Source organism: Crocodylus porosus, unplaced genomic scaffold (genome assembly GCF_001723895.1).
Source record: "Crocodylus porosus isolate Cpor-Errol unplaced genomic scaffold, CroPor_comp1, whole genome shotgun sequence".
Lineage (NCBI taxonomy): Eukaryota > Metazoa > Chordata > Crocodylia > Crocodylidae > Crocodylus > Crocodylus porosus.
Window position 1 is genome coordinate 49,017,296 of NW_017728918.1, and position 18,522 is coordinate 49,035,817.

The following is an 18,522-nucleotide window of genomic DNA, read 5'->3' on the forward strand; positions in this document are numbered from 1 at the left end:
CACCAGTGACCTGTGGCTCTGTCCCGCATCCCACCCCAGTCCAGCTGGGCTGAGCCTACCCCAGCCCCTGCCCCAATCCCTCCTTCACCACAGGGGACGATGATCTGTCCCCCTCAGGCCCCTTCCCTCCCTCTTCCCCTTCTAACGCAAGAGACTTACCAGCTGCATGCAGCTCTCCACGCTGTATCGGAAATCAGATCAGTATCAGCCAACATACTGATAGCTGGTTTTTAAGGAAACATTGGTCCCCAAAATGTCTATCAGTGCATCCCTAAAAATCTGACCATATTTTATCAAAACCTTTTACTACGTAACTTCCGCTACCCTGCCTCCCACCCTCTGTACCCTCCAAAAAGTCATGTACTCACGTGTCCTTGTACTATGTCCTGCTGAACGTAAATTCTATAACAAAATTCCTGGGTTATATAACTCTGGTATAAATTCTGTGCAAGTTTTGTTCAGATAAGTGCAGATTTTAAATTTTGGCGTGTGAAAATATATATTATAAGACGATAGCACTTGTATTTTACTTTTATAGTAAATACAGTGTATTTCATGCAGTTCTTGTATGTTCACTCTTCCATTTCAACATTTTGTATAGTATAACCTATCAGGGAAAAGGCACAAATCAGCTGCATGGAATAGAGTTAACACTGGCAAAGTAACTGGATGTTTCATCAGAAGTGATCAGCAGTGGAATTAGTAACAATACTGATATTTAAATTATCATATTTAATTTTCAAGCTTGTTGCCCTATTATAATGAATGGGTTGCTTTACCTAAGTTAGAGCTATTGTTTCAGACTCTTTGAAGACTCAAAGACAACTTGTTTATACTCAGTTTACAATTTCAAGATTTTCTTTGAATCCTAAAGGCTGAGGCACATTCTCTGTTTTAATCAAAAGCTTAAATTTTGGAGTACAGTTCTGAAATTCAGTATGGATTGAATGCAGTGTCTCGCTCTCCTTTATAGATCTCAAGGTCTGTCTTCATATTTTAAGATAGGAATTGCCAGTAGCAATCTATGGTTTGCAGTTGAGAATAACATTATTTGGTTCAAAACAATGTATTTGTGTCTTATCTTCACTGCTAAAGTGTTCCGGTAATTGATGGCTCATCTGGTAAGTCTGAGAAGTTATGCACATATACTAGGATCTAGACTGGGGTGGGCAAAATATAGCCCATGAGCTGGATATGGCGTGCCAGCTGATTGGATCTGGCCTACAGGGTGCGTCTGCCAGTTGACTGAATCTAGCCCATGGCTGCCCCCCACACCACTTTACATGGGACCAAGCCCAACCCCTGGTGGGAGCTGGCAGAGCTCAGCCCCATGCAGAGTGCCACAGACCTCACCGCTCAGGTGAGCTCTATTGCACGTGCTTCCCACCCGTGCCCCGCTTCCCACCCCCCACACGCACGTGCACGCAGGTTCCCCTCCCCCCACTCCTACACAGAGCAGGAGTGTGCAGGGAGCAGATTGCCTATCTTGTTTTCAAACACCACTACTCACCCACCAGTCCCCCCATGACGCCATCCCACGTATAGAGTTTTGGTAAAATGTTTTGCGAGGGGTTGGGGGGTGTTGCTTATCTGGCCTGCAGAAGCTCATCAAAACTTCCTATGTAGCCCCTAGGCTCTGTAGAAAATAGTCATTCAAGGTGATACACTGCTGTGCCTCCTGACCCAACTCTTTTTTTTTTTATTGTTTGGGTCTTTGTACTGCATTTGCTATCTAGTAGTGAGTTTGGCAATATGACTATGTGAGTCATGTGTTGTCTTTTCTCCATTTCTCTCCCCAGGGAGAAGTGTGTGCAGTGGGGTGTCATATTTTGGTTACGCTTTAGGGTTTTCTCTTTAAATGTGCACATTCCTATGTATTATTATTAAAGAAGGAAAAGTCAGAAAAGTACATGTGCTTGAATGGATAACGGTAAGGTTTCTGATTGTTCTAAGTTGCAGTAGGAAATTATTCTACAGTCTTGGACTGGATCCAGAGAAAAATCTATCAGCAGAAGAGATTTGCTCTTAGAGAATTATGTTGTGTCTTAGGTCTTCATCTTAAAACTTCAGTCAGTCTCTTAGGCAAGCAAGGATTTTTGGTTAGATGTGACATCTTTTATTAGACTGAGTAGTTGGGGAAAAGTTCCTAGCAAGCTTTCAGGCACAGTCACCCTTCATCAGGCATTGGGAGTCTCTGCTGGTCTGAGAGAAGCTAAAAGTATGGAGGGATGCCAGTGAAAATGTAAATAGGTAGAGATAAGCAAGACGAGGGAGAAGAGAGCAGGAGGAATGAGGAGGGGAAAAAACGGTCAGAGGGAGACAACAGTGATAAAATACAAGGTGGGAAAAAGGCTGTCTGTGAAAAGGAATAGTTGGAGATGAAGAAAGCAGGAATGAGAAAAGCTAAAAATGTGACAGGATGTCAGTGAAAATATAAAAGGGTAGGAATTGGATAAACAGAAGGTAAAGCTGGGAAGGGAGAGCGAAGAAAAACAGGAAGGGGGAAAAAAAGGCCGAAGGGGGAAAACAGTACAGTGGTAATACTGTGAAAAAGAGGCCATAAGTAAAAAGGAGATGGTAGGGAACCAGGAAGAAAAAGGGAAGAAAGGAGGGGGAGGGGTTAAAAGGTCAGGGGGAAAAGAGAGATGTGAGAGGTCAGGTCAGGCAGGTACCAGGTGAATCAGATGTCAGGTAGGTTGTAATGTGTCATAAATCTAATGTCAATATTGAGTCTATGATTTTTAGGATCCAGTAGGTTGATGAAGTGAAATTTGTAGGCTCATCTACGAAAGGTGTGTTGTAAATTCCCTTTGAGGATTGGAACTGAGAGATAGGAGAAGGGAGTGATTGTCCTGTGAGAAGTGTGCACACAGGTAGTTGGGTATTCTTGTCTTTGATACATTTTTGGTGTGCACCCATTCTGGTACGCAGTTGTTGTCTGGTTTCTCCTACATATTTCCCACCAGGGTGCACTGGATGAGATGTATAACATTTCTGGAGGTTTAGGTATAGGATCCAGGAATGTTGATGGTTCTGTTGTGGGATGTAGTTATTGGTGGGGTGGTGGAGGTATGTTGACAGGTATTGCATTGCTTGCCCTAGTATGGTCAGGATCCTTTTGATGTGGTTTTGGTCATAGGGAGTTTGCTTCTGGTGATGAGGTTGGTGAGCTTCAGTGCTTTTTTAAAGGCTAGGATGGGTGGTTCTGGAAAGATCTCTTTAAGAATGAGGTCGTCTTCTAGTATAGGTTGCAGTTGTTTGAGGATTTTCCATGCAGGTTCCAGGGAAGGATGATGTGTCATCATGGTGTGCGATTTGTGGGGATTTTCTTTTTTGTACTGCAGCAGGTTTCCATGAGGTATCCAGGTGGCTCTTTCAAAAGATCTATCTCTCTGGAGAAGTGTCTTTGTTGGCTGAAGACCCTTTTGAGATTTGTGAGTTGGCGATCATGAGTATTCTCCTTGCTGCAAATTTGGTGGTATCAGAGAGCCTAGCTGTAAATTACAGCTTTCTTGGTGTATTTAGGGTGATTTGCGTGTTCCGTATAGATAAGTATGTTGGTCCATGGGTTTCTTGTATATGATGGTTTGAATTTTACTATCTTGGATATTGATCATGGTGTCCGAAAATGAAGTGCTGGTGTTATGGTGTTAGAATATTCAAGCAATAGTCTGATGGACCCCTCTTGGCCTTTGCTTGTCCCATCACCCAACTTGGCCAGGGCCCCACTCACCTCAGCCCCTGCTCACTGTGGGGGCCTTGGTCTCCCCCTCCGCCCCACCCCCACAGCCCTTACCCCTCGCCTCCCCTTGCCCTTTCCCGCACGGACTTACCCACTGGCGGGGTGGTGGTGGTGCATGCGTGTGCTCAGCCCCCCCCCCCCCAAGAATTTTTTTCTCTCTCTGCCTATGCTTGTATGCAAGAGCTTCTTATATGGCTGTGTATGCAGCCACTGATGCACACATTCAAATGATCTGGGAGAATTAAGATCATTCTGATAAACTGATCCGGACAGACATTCAAATGCTGAGAGCTTGTGGTGTTGATGCTATTCAGCCAGGGGGCCCTTATGCAACACATCTTTATGCATTCTGCAGACTCCCTCAGTCTACCTTATTGCTCAGTTGTACTGCAGGGAGACACAGACTAATGTGAGGATTGTGAAGCAAGTGTATTCTGCTTCCTGCTTTGCTGGAGTAGTAGAGTCCAGCATGCAGTACAGCCTCCCACATGGGAGGGAGGAGCAAAACACCCTGGGATGCAGAGGACTGTATTGTGGCTTCTCTCAGAACAGAATGCATACAGACATTTGCTTTCTCAAGAAAAACTCTCCGGGAGTGATTTAACCCCAGTTGTTCCCAGGTTATTCTTTTCCTGGAGTGGTCACTTTTGCTTTGAGAGACAAATCCTGAAAATCTCTATACTTGTTTCTCCTGGGAAAGCAGTGATTCTCCCAGGAGAAACTGAACATGTCTGTGGCCAATGAAGAATCCAAGAGTACCCCTGCATTAAATACTAAATTGACCAGGGGTGGAAATGTGCCTTCAAACAAAAGAGACTGGTCTATTACTCCAGAATCTTCAAAATCCTTTCTTTTGCCTACCAGTGTCAACATTGTAACTCAGGTTCGAGTTCAGCCAGCTGTTCTTCAAGCATTGTGCTATCTTGGTAGTAGTGATAAAGCCCTAGATTGTTATGGTACGGCAAGCATTGCGTTATCTGTATGTTGGTGCTACTTAAGTGCAAGTCCTCTCAGGAGCTACCCTGGTTCATCTCAGGGTTGCATGTAGATGTTGAATAGGACCAGAGAGATCTTCGTAGGTTGCACAAACAAGGAACCTTGTGATAAAGGTTTAAACCCTATCACTGTTCATTTGGTGTGTCCCTCCAGGAAGGACTCAAACCAAATAAACACTTTACCCAGGTCCCTGCCACCTCTCAGTGGCCAACTCCAGTAATATTTCTTGGTCTGAAGCAGAGATGTCCAACATAGCCTGTGGGCTGCATCTGGTCTACAGAGGTGTCTCATCTGGGCTATGAGGCTTCTTCAGGGCTGGAACACTCCCCTGCCAGAGCCCCCGTGGCAGCAGCATTAGTTCCCTCGGTTCTAGAGCCATGCAGAAACACCAGCTCTGGCATCCACAACCATTATTGCCATTGCTGCTGCTCACAGGCTGTTCAGTCTCTTGGGTCCAATGAGCTTGATGCTCCTAGTTTAAAGAGATGCCTATTACGGAGAAATATAGAAAATGAGAATAGATATTAGCTGGTTAGAGGGGACAAGAAAAGATTGTGTTTATCGGCCTGTGCCACAAACGTGGTTTCATGAAGTTCCATATCATGTCTTGAATGTAGTTGCATCTGGTCTGGAGTGTTGTTGCTTTTGTTAAGAGGCTGTAGTTGGCCTGTAACTGGCAACTCATCATTCTCTACAATGGGACATTTGATAGTATTATGTATTTAAAGCTGGGCTATACAACTGGCATCGTGTGACCCCTTCCAGCTGCTCCTCCCATAGCATTGCAATGGAGGATGGCCCCCCCCCACTCCCATCTGGGAGCAGAAGACTGTGTGCTGCACAGCTGGAGGTGGAGGGCCATGTACTGCTGTGCAGCCTGTAGGTTGGGGCCAGGGGACCCCAGGGACCTGGCCTTCCTGTGTGTGGCTGGCACCTTGAGGTACTTTGGTGATGGAGAAAGGACACTTCTTTTTCTGAATGGTCTGTTGTCTGTGTTGGTGCAGAGGGGCAGCAGTTATTTATGACTTTTTCATGGGTGTTGGGATAAGATTTGTTAAGGGGTGGGATCAGCAACATAGGGTCCATGGTGCTACCTGCACAGCTTCTGAAGAGATTGGATGGCAGGGATCCTTGCCTGTGCTTGGTGACAAGCTACTTTGGGGTTTAGTGGCTGGGAATTGTGTTCGTGCTGCAACGTGGAGGCGGGGACCAGTGGCAGTAGGGAAAAACTGTGACAGGTGTTGGGTTGCAAAATTGGCCTGCCTCAAACCCAAGCTGAGTTCTTCCAGCCTGTGGCTCTGAAAAGTTGCTGACTTCTTTATTTTTAAGGTTGTCCAGATCTTCTTCCTTTGTGAATCTGCTGAACTGAAGGGATTCAAGTAGACTGATGGTTGGTTACAGGAGATAGTTGATGCAGATATATTGCTATTCCAGTAAATGTTCTGCATTTTTATCAGCAAAGTAGAATGCTAGTCTTTCACAGTGCATAGTACTAATATTGAATGCAGGATTTAGGCCCAGACAGTTTAATTGCTTTGGAATAGGCCCTGAGGGCATGAACTGATGGCTTCAGTGAAAGTAAATAAAAGGTTCTTTCAGAATTTTAGAGAGGTTTAGCATAGGCTTTTAGGCATTTGTTATGTATGGAGAATTTGGGTTTTATAATAAACTATCAGAAAGGTCTTTATATCACATCTTAGACACTACCGTGGCCTAACATGATTTTCTGAAGAGAAAAGAAAATAGAAAATGAAGTTTTGACTGAGTGGTTTATTTTGTACTGCTCCCAGGTATCAGCACAACAGTATCTTCAGGTGTTTGGCATTATAGTGACATGAACAGAAAAATCCCTCGGGCAAAGTTCCACCACCACCTGCTTCAGAATTCCTGATAAGCACTGAAGCTATCTGATTTACTTACATGTTGTATATATATTGGCCAAGAAATTCTTTATCAGTGCACCCCTAATAAACTATATCTATCTCTTGATCTATTGAGATAGAGAAGTATCATTTATCAGGGGTGCACTGATAAAGATTTTTCTTGGCCAACACCGATAGCTGATTATTCACCAGGCATATTGGCTGGTACTGATCTGATAACTGATTTACAGGAATTCAGGTGGGCAGGATGGAGAGCATCCTCTTGCAGGTAAATCTGGAGAGAAACGGGGGTGGGAGGGCAGATTGAGGCCCCCATGGTGAGGGAGGGAGTGGGCAGGGGCTGGAGCTGGAGCAGGGCACTGAATGGGACCTTGGGGTGGGGAGTGGGGCAGAGCTGCAGGTGGCTCATCCAAGGGATCAGAGTCCTGGTGCTTAAAAATGGCAGTGGAGGCACTTGATCAAATGAGCTTTAGTTCAAGTGCTGCTACCACCACCATTTTAAAGTGCCAGGACATTTTTAACTGGAGCAAAACTGAGCTGAGCAGAGTGAGGGTGGATGTGGGCTGCCCACTGCAGGCTTGGGGCTTTCTGCCCTGCTGCCTTTGTCCCAAGAGCTACATGTGGCTGTGCTGCATTCCCTGCCTGTCTGGCAGTAGTGGCAGTAGAGAGCTGTGCTTCCTATTGCTGGATGGGCAGTGGGTGTGCGGCTAGCATACAACTCCTGGGGCAAAGTGGAGAGCCCTGAGCCCACAGTGGACAGCCTGCATCCGCCTGAGCTTTGCTTCTGTTAAAAGTGTCCCGGCACTTTAAAAATGGTGGTGGTGGTGCTTGTACTAAAGCTCACTGAATGAGCTCCGTCCCACTCATAGCCCCGGAGTCCCATTCACCACCCTGCCCCGTCCCACTCCCTCCCTCATTGTGGGGACATGTATCTGCCCCTCACCCCCTTTCCCTTCCCTATGCCCCTTACCCTTCACAGACTTACCTGTACAGCACTGCTCTCCACGCTGATCGGCTGCGTTCCTGTCCGCGTGCATGTGTGCAACAATACACATGCATGTGGCTATTGGGGGCCCTGGCCAGAAGACATATTATATTTATTAGTACATTATTGCCTACACCAGCCCAAAAAAGCTTATAGCCAATGATGTTAATTTTCCTTTTATTAGTGCTGATCCGATATGGCACCCATATATCTGTGCACCTCTATAATTTATTGAGAATCCCTTTGAACTTTCAGTAGTCTGTTTATGATTATCTTTCACTGTTTAATATTTCTTCATGGGCAAACTTGTGGTAGATCTTTCAGCAGTCTATACCAGTGACTGGATAAAAGCTTAGAATAGAACCTCTTATAATTCAAACAAGTGATATCATTTGCGATAATTTCAATGGAAAGTAACATCGGAGCAACCATGACTCAACTCAGTTACTGAGGTGTGGGTGAGGGGTCAAGCTCTTGGGTCTCACCCATATCACTCCCCTCTCCTCCCCAAGATCAACCTTTAGGTTGACTGGTATTTTTGCCACAACTGATATGGGAGGAGGGATGCTATTCATAATCTTTCGGCAAATATATATCTTTGCAGCTGAGTCTCTCAGAAAGATTAACCAAGTTCTTCTGGGTTTGACAATCAGAGGCCTTTAAAGGAGACATTCTTTTGAACATGTCTGCAGAAATAACTATCTTTCTCTTCATAGTTAGCGTAACCAGAAATACAAGGCAATATCAGGCTTCGGTAATCCTGCTCATCTCTCCATAAATCAACTTTCTTACCATCATGGATACTTCAGTATCTCTCAGGACCTCATTCACTAAGCTTCTTCACTCATTATTATCTTACCTTCAGAAAGAGAGTTACCCTAGAGCTGGTTGATTTAATTTTGAAACAGGATGAATAAAAACCACCTTTTTTTTTTTTTTTTTTTAAAAATAAGCCCCCCCCCCCCCGATTTTTTTAAAATTTAAATCAGATTTTTTAATTGTATTTTTTAAAGATGTTTAAAATATAAGCCTATATAAATATAGTTTTAATTTAAGAGATGTTAAAGCTTAAAGATATCACCATGGAATAGGGATTATAACTTCTAACTATATACTATTTGAGACAACATATTTAGTAACCTTTTCAGAAAAGTTTTATAAATAATCCATGGCCTGCTGTGACCTATATTAGGGGCCCAATCTTATGGCATTCCCAGAGGCTCCTTTATAGATTAGTCAAGATCAAAGAAAACCACTCTACCCAATGGGACTCAGTCTAGAAGATCCCAGTATGCCTTTGTGATGCTTAGTTTCAGTTCTCAAACGGTGGATTTGCGTCTCCAAAGACATCCTTGTTAACAGCAGTATATGGAGATGAGATAACAGATCTGATTACCTACCCATCAGCCATATTGTCTCTCTGCAAGTTTGTGTACCCACAGTCAAGCCCTTACCCATCTCTAAAAGTGCAAAGTTTCAGGAAGTTAATTGAATAGAGGATTTTTGGGGATAGAGTAGATCTGGGCAAGAAGGAGGAGTCTGGAGATAAATGCAAAGAGGGAAGGGCAGTAGAAACAAGAGAGAAACATTTTGAGCAGAATATTCCAGAAGTCTTGAGGGATAAGTTTGAGTATAGCGTCTTCATTGACTTGAGATCTAGCGAGCGAATAGTATGGTAGTAGGGAAAACCTATCATTGCAGCAGGCTTGCCAGGCCATAAAAGAGAGAAGAAATCAAAGATAAGAAGACACCTGGAAGAAAGTGAAGAAAACTCCAAGCTAATGGCATATGGCTGTAGCACTCATTTGATGTTCTCCTAATACAGAGTGGCAAAAATATCCCTCAAATGTTCATGATTAATCTGATGAATTGGATATAGTTCACCTCCTAACGACTTCAGAAGTATCTGCTTCAATTAGCTCTCATTTTTTGGTCACTGTCATCCAAGTTATCTTCCACTTTCATTCTCAGTTAGTTCCTCCCTGTTTGTGAGCAGCAAGTCTAGAAGAGCTTCCCGATATCCGCCATGACATCACTTGTATTGCTCTCCGTTCTGACCTACACTTACAGGCCTCCAGCATGCCTAGCTCCTGCTTCACTGTACCTCAGACCATGTGTACATCTCCTTTTATATTCAGGGAAATGCCTCCTTTTTTTTTTGCCTTGCCTTGCCTGACCTTCCTAGCAAGTTTTACCCGTCCAGGACAGCACTCCTATCATATGAGGTATCCCACTACAACTTTGGTATCTCAGTTACTGGGACCTTCATTACTCCTGTTTATTCTCCTTGCTTCTCGCATTAGTATATAAACAATTTGGGTAACTAACAAATTGCCCTAACTTATTCCTGGGTGCATTTCTAAGGCTCACCCCCTCTTATTTAGTCTTTTATCCTGGTCCCCTGGCTCTTTACTTACCTTTGTGCATGTCTCCATCCCCCACTAACCCTAGTTTTAAAGCTCTCATCATATACTTACCTGGCAGGGGAAGCAGGTGACCACGTAGGCGAGCTCCCCAGGATAATTGTCTCTGATATGTCCTCCATAGGAGGTCTATATTGAGCAGATTCTTTTTGGTATTGGGTGGTGGAACCGGAGCGTGCTCCATCCACTCCATGCATTGACCTGGTATTGCAGTGCTTTCAGGACCGGTGCAAAAAAACAGAAAAAAAAAAAAATCACTAAGTTAGTGAGTATGTATATTAGGACACTGTTCCCCCTGTTTGTCAGGTGGACCCAGTCTCTTTCTCTCCCCTCCCTGCCATCCTGTTTCTTGGAATACTACCCTATAATCAGAGAAACCCAAATCCCTGCTGGTAACACCATTCATGCAGCCATATGTTGATCTCAAAGCAGTCTTCTTTACCCATGACCAGAAGGATCAACAAAAATATCACCTGGGCCTCTGTCTCTTTCACCCTTGCACCCAAAGGCATGTAGTCACTTTTGATCTACACAAGTTACCCTGGCAGTACCACTGGTGCCCAAATGGATGAGCATCATAGGGTAGTAGAGGGCTGGATGAGTTGCTGCAACCTTTCCATGATGTCTTGGTTGTGGGCTCCTGGCAGGCAGCAGGCCTCCTGATGGGCAGATGGATGACTCTGTGCCCTGCAGGAGTGAGTTGTCAACCACACTGATGCATTGCTTCCTCTTGGTGGCAGTGGTCTTGATATTTCTGCCTTTGGTCTACATAGCCTAGTTTCTGCTGCCACTGGAGTAGGCTTCTTCTCATGTGATGTCAGGGCCTTGACCTGTTCTCCAGCTGAACAGCTGCAGGTTTTGAAGAGTAGTAGTACTGTTTGTTGCTAGAAGTGACAAGCTGTCAACTCCTCTTCCATGAGTATTGGGGTCTTTGTCCTTCAGTGCCTTCTCTGTCTGTTCCCTTTCCATGATGCTTTAAGCTCATGAAGTCCTAATGCTCAGATGCTTCTGAGCCTAGCCAGCACCACTTACAGCTCCATTATTTGGTTCCTGACAGAACCCACTGAGAGACATCTCTCACACTGCAAGCACTTTCCCACTTCGCTGTGTTTGGCAGGAATGTGCAGGCTGCAGTCCACACAAAGGCAGACCAGGACCTGGATGGAAACCTCGGGACCTAAATATGGGACCTAACAGTGAAGAAGTGGAAAGAAAGGTGATACCCTCCCCTGTGCAGCAACTAGCTTCTTCACTGTTCAGACAGCTGTTGGCTTTTTTACCTTCCTCTGTAGTGGGGAGGCATGATGCTCTACCTCAGATCTCTTAAGTGTATAATAAGAATCTTTTACAGAAGCAGGATGTTGGCTCCTGTGGTTTCCCTTGCTTTATCTGTGGCAGGTTAGTGCGTTACATCTTTTGTTGTGTCAGGACTGATCATAGAATCATAGAAATAGGGTTGGAAGGGAACTTGTTGATCTTCAAGTCTGACCCCCTGCCTGGGAAGCAGAAAAACTGAGCTCAAATGACTCCAGCTAGGTAGGCATCAAGCCTCTTCTTAGAATCCCTGGGTAGGAGCCAGGACCACTTCCCTTGGAAGTTGGTTCCAGATCCTAGCCTCCGTAACTGTGAAGTAGCTCTTACGGATGTCTAATCTAAACCTACTCTCCAACAATTTATGTCTGTTATACCTTGTTATGCCAGGGGGCGCTAGGGGAAACAAGGTCTCTCCCAAACCCTTCTGGTCCCCCCTAGTGAGTTTATAGACAGTCACCAGGTCCCCCCTCAGCCTTCTCTTGTGAAGGCTGAACAGCAGCTCCTCCCTGCCCCATGCCTGGCGCCCCACACTGCATTTTTTTGCAGGAACCATGGGAAGAGAAATATAAATTTTCTACATTTTCTTTAGGGGCCCTGTGGGCTGGATAGAATGGCCTTGCTGGCTGGATTCGGCCCGTAGGCCATATTTTGTCCACCCCTGGTCTAAAGCTTTTAAGCATGTGCTCTCGGTATGTCTCTATACGTAGTCGATAACTTGTAAACCAGTAAAGATATGTAACTTATTGTTTTTACTTGTATACTATATATCCAACCCCCTTTAGCCCTCCAGTATTGGGGTGCATGCCATAAATAGGGAAGCTGATTTTGCTTGGCTGGAATAAATGGATGGAGACATTGCTCTAGTGGCTGCCAAAATGGCTTCTGCTTCTGTTTGGCCCAGCAGGCTGCTCATAGTTGCTGAGGAATTGGCATTAGCTGCTACCAGTTTCTTTGGAGGTTAATAGAGGATTACCATTATAGCTTGTGCCTGAAACAGCAAGTGAGCTGCTGCATGTAGTCAGCCATAATTCTGGAAAATTATTTTTTTCTCTCCCTTTATCCTGCCTTCCAAAAAACAAGGTGCATGTCTTATTTGGAGGCTGTGGCATATAAGAATTTGCCTCTTCCCTGCCGCCTCCTGTCCCAGGATACTGTAATGCTGTATTACCTCTCTCTTTTGTGCAACGTTATGTTAATAAAGAAAAGTACCTCCCCTTCCCACTCTTTTTTTTAAAGATGCAAGTAAAGATAAATGTTTACTTCAGTAAGATGCCAATAGCAATTTTTTAACAGTACAGTTAGTGCAGCTTTATAATATCAGATATTAACAAATTACCACTGTTTTTTTTCTAAGAATCATTACAATACTTTGGTTTATTAAGAGATTTTAAACATTAAGTTGATTGCAAGTTACACATCTTTCTGTATCTTTGCAGCTTGCTCAGTTTTTTTCCATTTGTCTTTCCATCTTAGTTGTACACAGCCACTGCTGTATAACTCATTTCACTTAACTACACAAAACAAAATATTCTCACTTTTTCTTTTTGATTTGTTACATTTCTTTATAGATTATCACCCTCTTTTGCTTGTTTGCTCATTTTTATTATTGATCTTAAGATATTTTTTCTTTCAGTCTGTTATGTTTCTTTATGTATTTTCACTTTATTTTTCTCATTACTTCTGTCTTTTGTCCTCTTAAGATATTTTTTATTTCATTTTCTATTTCCCAGTCTTTATTTCTTCTTTCTTAATTATTCTTCCCTTTTTTTCTCATTCCTTTCCCCAGCAGGATTCTGTGTCTAATGCTCCTCATCCAACCTCACTAGTCAAGTTGTAATAGTTGAATTACAGCTCAAGTGGCTTGAGATTTAACAAGAGATTGGTGCTGCTAATCCTCTATAAATTGGAAGTAGTAGCACAAATTCTTTTAAATGTAGAATTGCTTTAGCTGTAATGTTTGAGGGCACATCTCTTAATAGCTGTCAGAAGAGCACGCAATTTTTTTCTGCCTGTATTTATTAGGAAGGGTACAGACTCAGCACACCTGCCTTGAATGTAATTAGTAGAAAACATTGGATTGTTGTGGTAGCTCTGAGAGCCATTTCAAAAGTATGTTTTAAAAATTGTTTGTGTAAGTAATCTTCATTTATTACTAAAGGTGCACTGATATTTTTGCAGTGATATATTAGTCCATATCAGATCGGCACCAATAAAAGAAAAATTGACATTATTGGCAATTGGCTTTTTTTGGTTGGTATAGCTGATAATATCACCTATAAATGCTGTGTGCATATGTGTAGTCACAGCATGCACATGTCTGGGAATGCAACCAGGCAGCTTGGAGAGCAGCATCCAGCTAGTAAGTCTCTGGGGGAGGTGTGGGTGAGGAAAGGGCATGGGGGGTGGGGGCAGACTGAGGCCCCCACAGTGAGGGAGGGAGTGGGGCTGGGGCAGGAACAGGTGCTGCCCAACTGTACCAGGGTGAGATGCAGGATGGAGCCACTGGCACTCATCCAGGGTGCATGGGATGGGGTCAGCTCTCTGCTGCTGCACACACCGTAGAGGGAGGCGTGGGGGGCATGTGCATACTGGATTTGTGCGTAGGGCAAGGGTGGACGGACTGCTGCGGGCTCAGGGCTGGGGATTGCGCTGGTCTCTTCCTGGCGGGCTGGGCCGGGGTTGCATTTTTGGAGCTGGGAGTGTTGGCTACAGGGTGGGATACAGACACCCCATAATTTGCCATAGCCACTCATCCCAGCACCACCGCGACCTGCCCTGCCCCAAATGTAGCCTCTGCCCAGCCCCCATCTCTGGGGAGAGGCCGGCACAGCCCCTGAGTTCCCCAGCAGGCAGCCCAGCCTCACCCTGACGGGACATGCTCGGGGGGGGGAGTACATGCTCCCTGTGCCTCTCTTGGGGTGCATGCAGTGGCCTGGGGAGCTTCCCCCCTGTACCTCCCAGATGAGGTGTCCGCATCTCTAGCCCTGCCCTGGCTGGGTAGTGCCTGCTTCTGCCTCATTACCATTTCCTCCTTTACTCTGGGGATCTGGATCTGCCCCCACCACTCCTCTTCCCTTCCCCACGCCCCTTCCTCCCACAGACTTACCAGCCACATGCTGCTCTCCAAGGTGCCTGGCTGCATATCAGCTATTGGATCAGTATCAGCCAATATGGCTGGTTAATAACCAGCCATTGGTATTGGCCAAAAAAATCTTTATCAGCGCACCCCTATTTATTACACCATCCTGGAGAAATTAGTGTAAATCCACATGAAAGAGGGAGGGAGGACTGGAAAGCATTGCTGTTGTCATTGAATCCATTTCTAATGCTAATTTTACCTGTTACCTGTAAAAACAAAACAAAACAAAACAAAAAAAACCAAAAAAAAAAAAAAATGGGCAGGATGTGCATGCATGTGTGTGTGTGTGTGTGTGTATACATGAAAATGTCTAGGTGTGCAGTAATAGTGTAGACTTATTTGTATAATAATTCCAGTGAATACAGCTGGCATTGTCAGTCTTTTATTACAGGTGTGTTGCAAAAAACCCAAACTAATTATCTTTAAATGAAGACAGTTAGGATGTATATAGGTCTAGGGGTTTAGAATGGAAAGCTGATAGTGGTTTGCAGAAAGATATTCCATCAATCTGAAGCCTAAAATGTAGTAGCAAAAAACTGATTGGTTACTTGTAAATTTCTTAACAATCACTGAAAGTGAGTCATGGTCAGTTCTGAAAATTCTTAAGGTAGCTTTTGATTGTCTGCTCCCCATTGTTCAGAATGAAGTTTAAATTTGAATGGGAAGCTTTTCCAGGGCCATTTCCAGATTTTTGGTTTACACTAGAGATTTTCAAACTGGTGATCTGTGCAAAATTGTGACATCTATGTGTGGTCCATTGGTCCAGTAAAATTGGGAACCACTTGTTTACATTGTACTAAGGACAGTTCTCCTTCAAGGCTCTTTAAAAACTGTTTAACTAAACTGGTTTACTGTTTAACTAAACTGGTTTACTGTTTAACTAACTGGTTTACTGTTTAACTAAAACCAGTTTTAGCTTTTTATGATAGAATTATTAAGGATGGGACTGTTCCTTTTGGTTATATCAGAAACGTGAAGTTTATTCTTTTATATTTATACTTTAAGAGGATATTCAGTGTTACATGATTCTTCACAGATTTTGTAAGTGTTTCCTGTCATTAATATTGCCAAGAGAAGAAAATGAAGTTCAAAAAGAACAGGAGTTGACAAATTTTTTTGATGAGACAGTCTAAAAATACTAAGGTTGATTTTTTTAAGTCTCATTAATGATTTCTTGTTCCAATTTCCTAGACAAATGCGTTGCTTTAAACTTGTTATTTTCTATAACAAAGCAGTTGTCAGAAATTTTTGGGGACCCTGTTTCTGTTGCACAGTTTAGTCTGTCTTGAAATTATTTAGATAGCATTACATTGTTCAGGCAGCCATATCAGTTGTCTGGTGTTGTGCTGTATTTTTCAACTCCTGCGTGTTTTACAAAGTCGCTTGGGTACTTGGCTTCAATCTCACAGATTTCGCATCCTACAGGGACCAGGATTCATTAATCACACATAGGATCTTGGGATAGGAGAGGCTACCCTTGCAGAACCATACTTAGAGAAAGTGAGGAGAATGGCCGGTGCAGTGGCTTGACTGCCTCTTAGGAAACCTATTTTCAGGAGCAACCTCTGGGATCCTTCTCAGGTTAGTGGGAGATAGGAATATGACAAAAAATTTGTTGTCAGTCACTGGCTGGAAGAACAGTGCATACTGTACTCAGTAATATTCTGAATTCAGATGCAGATATGTATCATGCTTGGGATTTAAAGTTGAAAAACCTTGTCTGTCCTACACTAAAAATGAGACTTAAACTTTCTGCATTTTGGGATCAGCTCTTTCTACTGTTCACCTTTCTTCAATTTTTCATAGGTGGGAAGGGACAGTGAGGGACAGCTGATCCTCTAAGGCTGGGGACCTTCCTGTGGCAAAAGTCATTAAAAATGTGAGTCACTAAAAAGCAACAATGACTTTTTGACAAGGACCATCTACAGAAATTTTTAACTTTGGGTGATAGCTGCTTCTACACTGAAACTGCTTCACATGGGAATTTTCTGTCTTGCACGTCCTTATTTTAGCTTTTGTTTGTGCTCAAATTGTACCTTTTATTTTTATTTGGCCTTCCCCTTCTTTCCTCCCTGCCTTCTTCACAATCTCTTATAACCCAAACATTTTTAGATACTTTTAAGTTTTAGGCTCTTTTTTTGCTTTTGTTATTTTTCAGTTATTGGTCTTGATGATATTATGGATGAAGAAGGGGTTAAAGAACGTGGTAATGATACCATTGATGAAGATGAGCTAATTTTACCTAACAGGAATTTGAGGAAACGGTTGGAAGAAACTTCAGTGAGATCACCAAGAAAGTCACCACGTTTAATGGCACAAGGTGATAATTCAGATAATATTCAAATTTGTACATTGTAGGGATATTTGTTTACAATTTCAGTCTCTTTTTAAACATTAGGGAAATGTTAACTAGTATGACATATATAATAAAAATCCTCAAACTGGAACTATTTTACAGCAGTAATGTTGTAAATATTTAATGATTTAAAAGCAATTAGAAATGACCAATTGCTAGCAGCCTGTAATCTCCCAGTAACTCGGTTATTCAGATTATTTTATTGAAGAAAGTGATATTGGGATTAATTTGACCCAAGTTAGGCAGTCAGAAAAATACAATCTCTAGAATTGTGAAATACTCATTAGTAGAATTATTGAAGGTAAAATATTGACTTCATTGGAGTTTTCAGACCAATTTAGTGTAAATATTTCTTCATTGAAGTACTAAAAAAATTGTGCAGAGTTTGGTTTTCTCCTGTAAAACCATTAAGTAACTTGGTGTTAGAGCTCTTAAAGAGAGTCATATTTGAGGCAAGTAAAGTTTCATTTTTAAACTGTCTGTGAGATTGGTAAAGGCATGTTCAACAGCAGATTAAAATAATTTTTCATAACTTGGTTTAATAGCCAATAAGGATAGTAGAGGTCTTTATGTTCAGTCTTTATGATGCATTTTTTTCTTTGTTGGGTTTTAATTTTTTTGTTATAGAGTTTAAATTAGGTTATCATGTTAATAATTTGAATTTGTAGAAGTCTTTCACCCAAAGATCTTAGATTTCAACATGGTTTACAGGCACTAAGGCGTGGGCAGACATAATGCTTAGAGCATTTTAAATACACTTGTAACCCCAAGAGTTTACATGTACAAGCCACTTAAGAGCAGTTTAAAATTCCTGGATCGTTCCAAAAGCACACTGGGGTACTATTTTGAGCTAGTCATCCGTGAACCAGTTCAGTGTTATGTGCCACTGCTTTCCAACACTTTCTCTGCAAACTATTTAATCAGTTCCACCTTCCTGCTATGGACCCTGTAGCTGTGGGGTCCCAGGTTCATTTGGGGTGGGGATGGGACTGCAGGGATTTCCAGATGCTGTGGGTGGGGTGTGGGGGGAGCTTTGTGACCCTGTTGTGATGATTGAGGAGTTGTGCCTGTAACTGTAAATGCTTGTTGATTTCTGGGTGTTGGGGGGGATTAACAGGGCAATTGCACAGTGGGCACTTAATAGAACAGAATGACTGTCAATTCCATGCTCAATAAGAAGTGAATTAGCCCATTAATAGTTGGTTGCCATCTGTGCTGCATTCTTGCAGCCAGCCCTGCCCCACAGGTTCTACCCGGCATGTGCATCTCTATGAAATTGCTGCCAATGCAAGGTACTCAAGCAGAGTTCTAGGGAAAGTCCCTTTGAAGCTACAGTGTGAGACGGAGACTGAGAAGTCTCAAAGCAATCGGTACCTGAAATGAAGAAGCGGGGCACGCACCCCCCCCTCCAAACTCCTCCCCCCACTTCCACACATGCACTGTGGATGTCAACCCCACTCTGGATACCACCACCCAGAGGTTGGTAGTATGAAAGCAAGTAGAGACATGGACTAGGCATGCAGGGAAATTGAGGCATGGACCGTGGGTTGGGTGGGAAAGAAACAGTGACAGCTGAGTAGCAGAGGGTAAAATGTCCTTCCCAAAAACCAGGGCAGGGGTTGGAAAAGTTGGAGAATTTTTGGGGTCCCCTGGTGCCCTCACTGCTCTAGGGACCAGGAGCAGG

At 43.3% G+C, this 18,522-nt stretch overlaps 1 protein-coding gene across 5 annotated transcripts in view; it reads left to right on the forward strand.

Annotated features, from left to right (window-relative positions):
- Positions 1-18,522, forward strand: part of PHF3 (PHD finger protein 3) — a 76,991-nt gene that overhangs the window by 2,491 nt on the left and 55,978 nt on the right. Inside the window, exons 2-4 of one of the 5 annotated variants that reach the window (XM_019537594.1) lie at positions 15,908-16,063; positions 16,289-16,361; positions 16,641-16,802. The exons of 1 other annotated variant lie outside the window; for it this stretch is intronic. In XM_019537594.1, the coding sequence (XP_019393139.1) occupies positions 16,661-16,802 (142 nt within the window). In that variant the 5' untranslated portion in view covers positions 15,908-16,063; positions 16,289-16,361; positions 16,641-16,660. The remainder of the gene's footprint in view (positions 1-15,907; positions 16,064-16,288; positions 16,362-16,640; positions 16,803-18,522) is intronic. 3 more of the 5 variants (XM_019537596.1, XM_019537595.1, XM_019537592.1) reach the window with 3 other exon arrangements.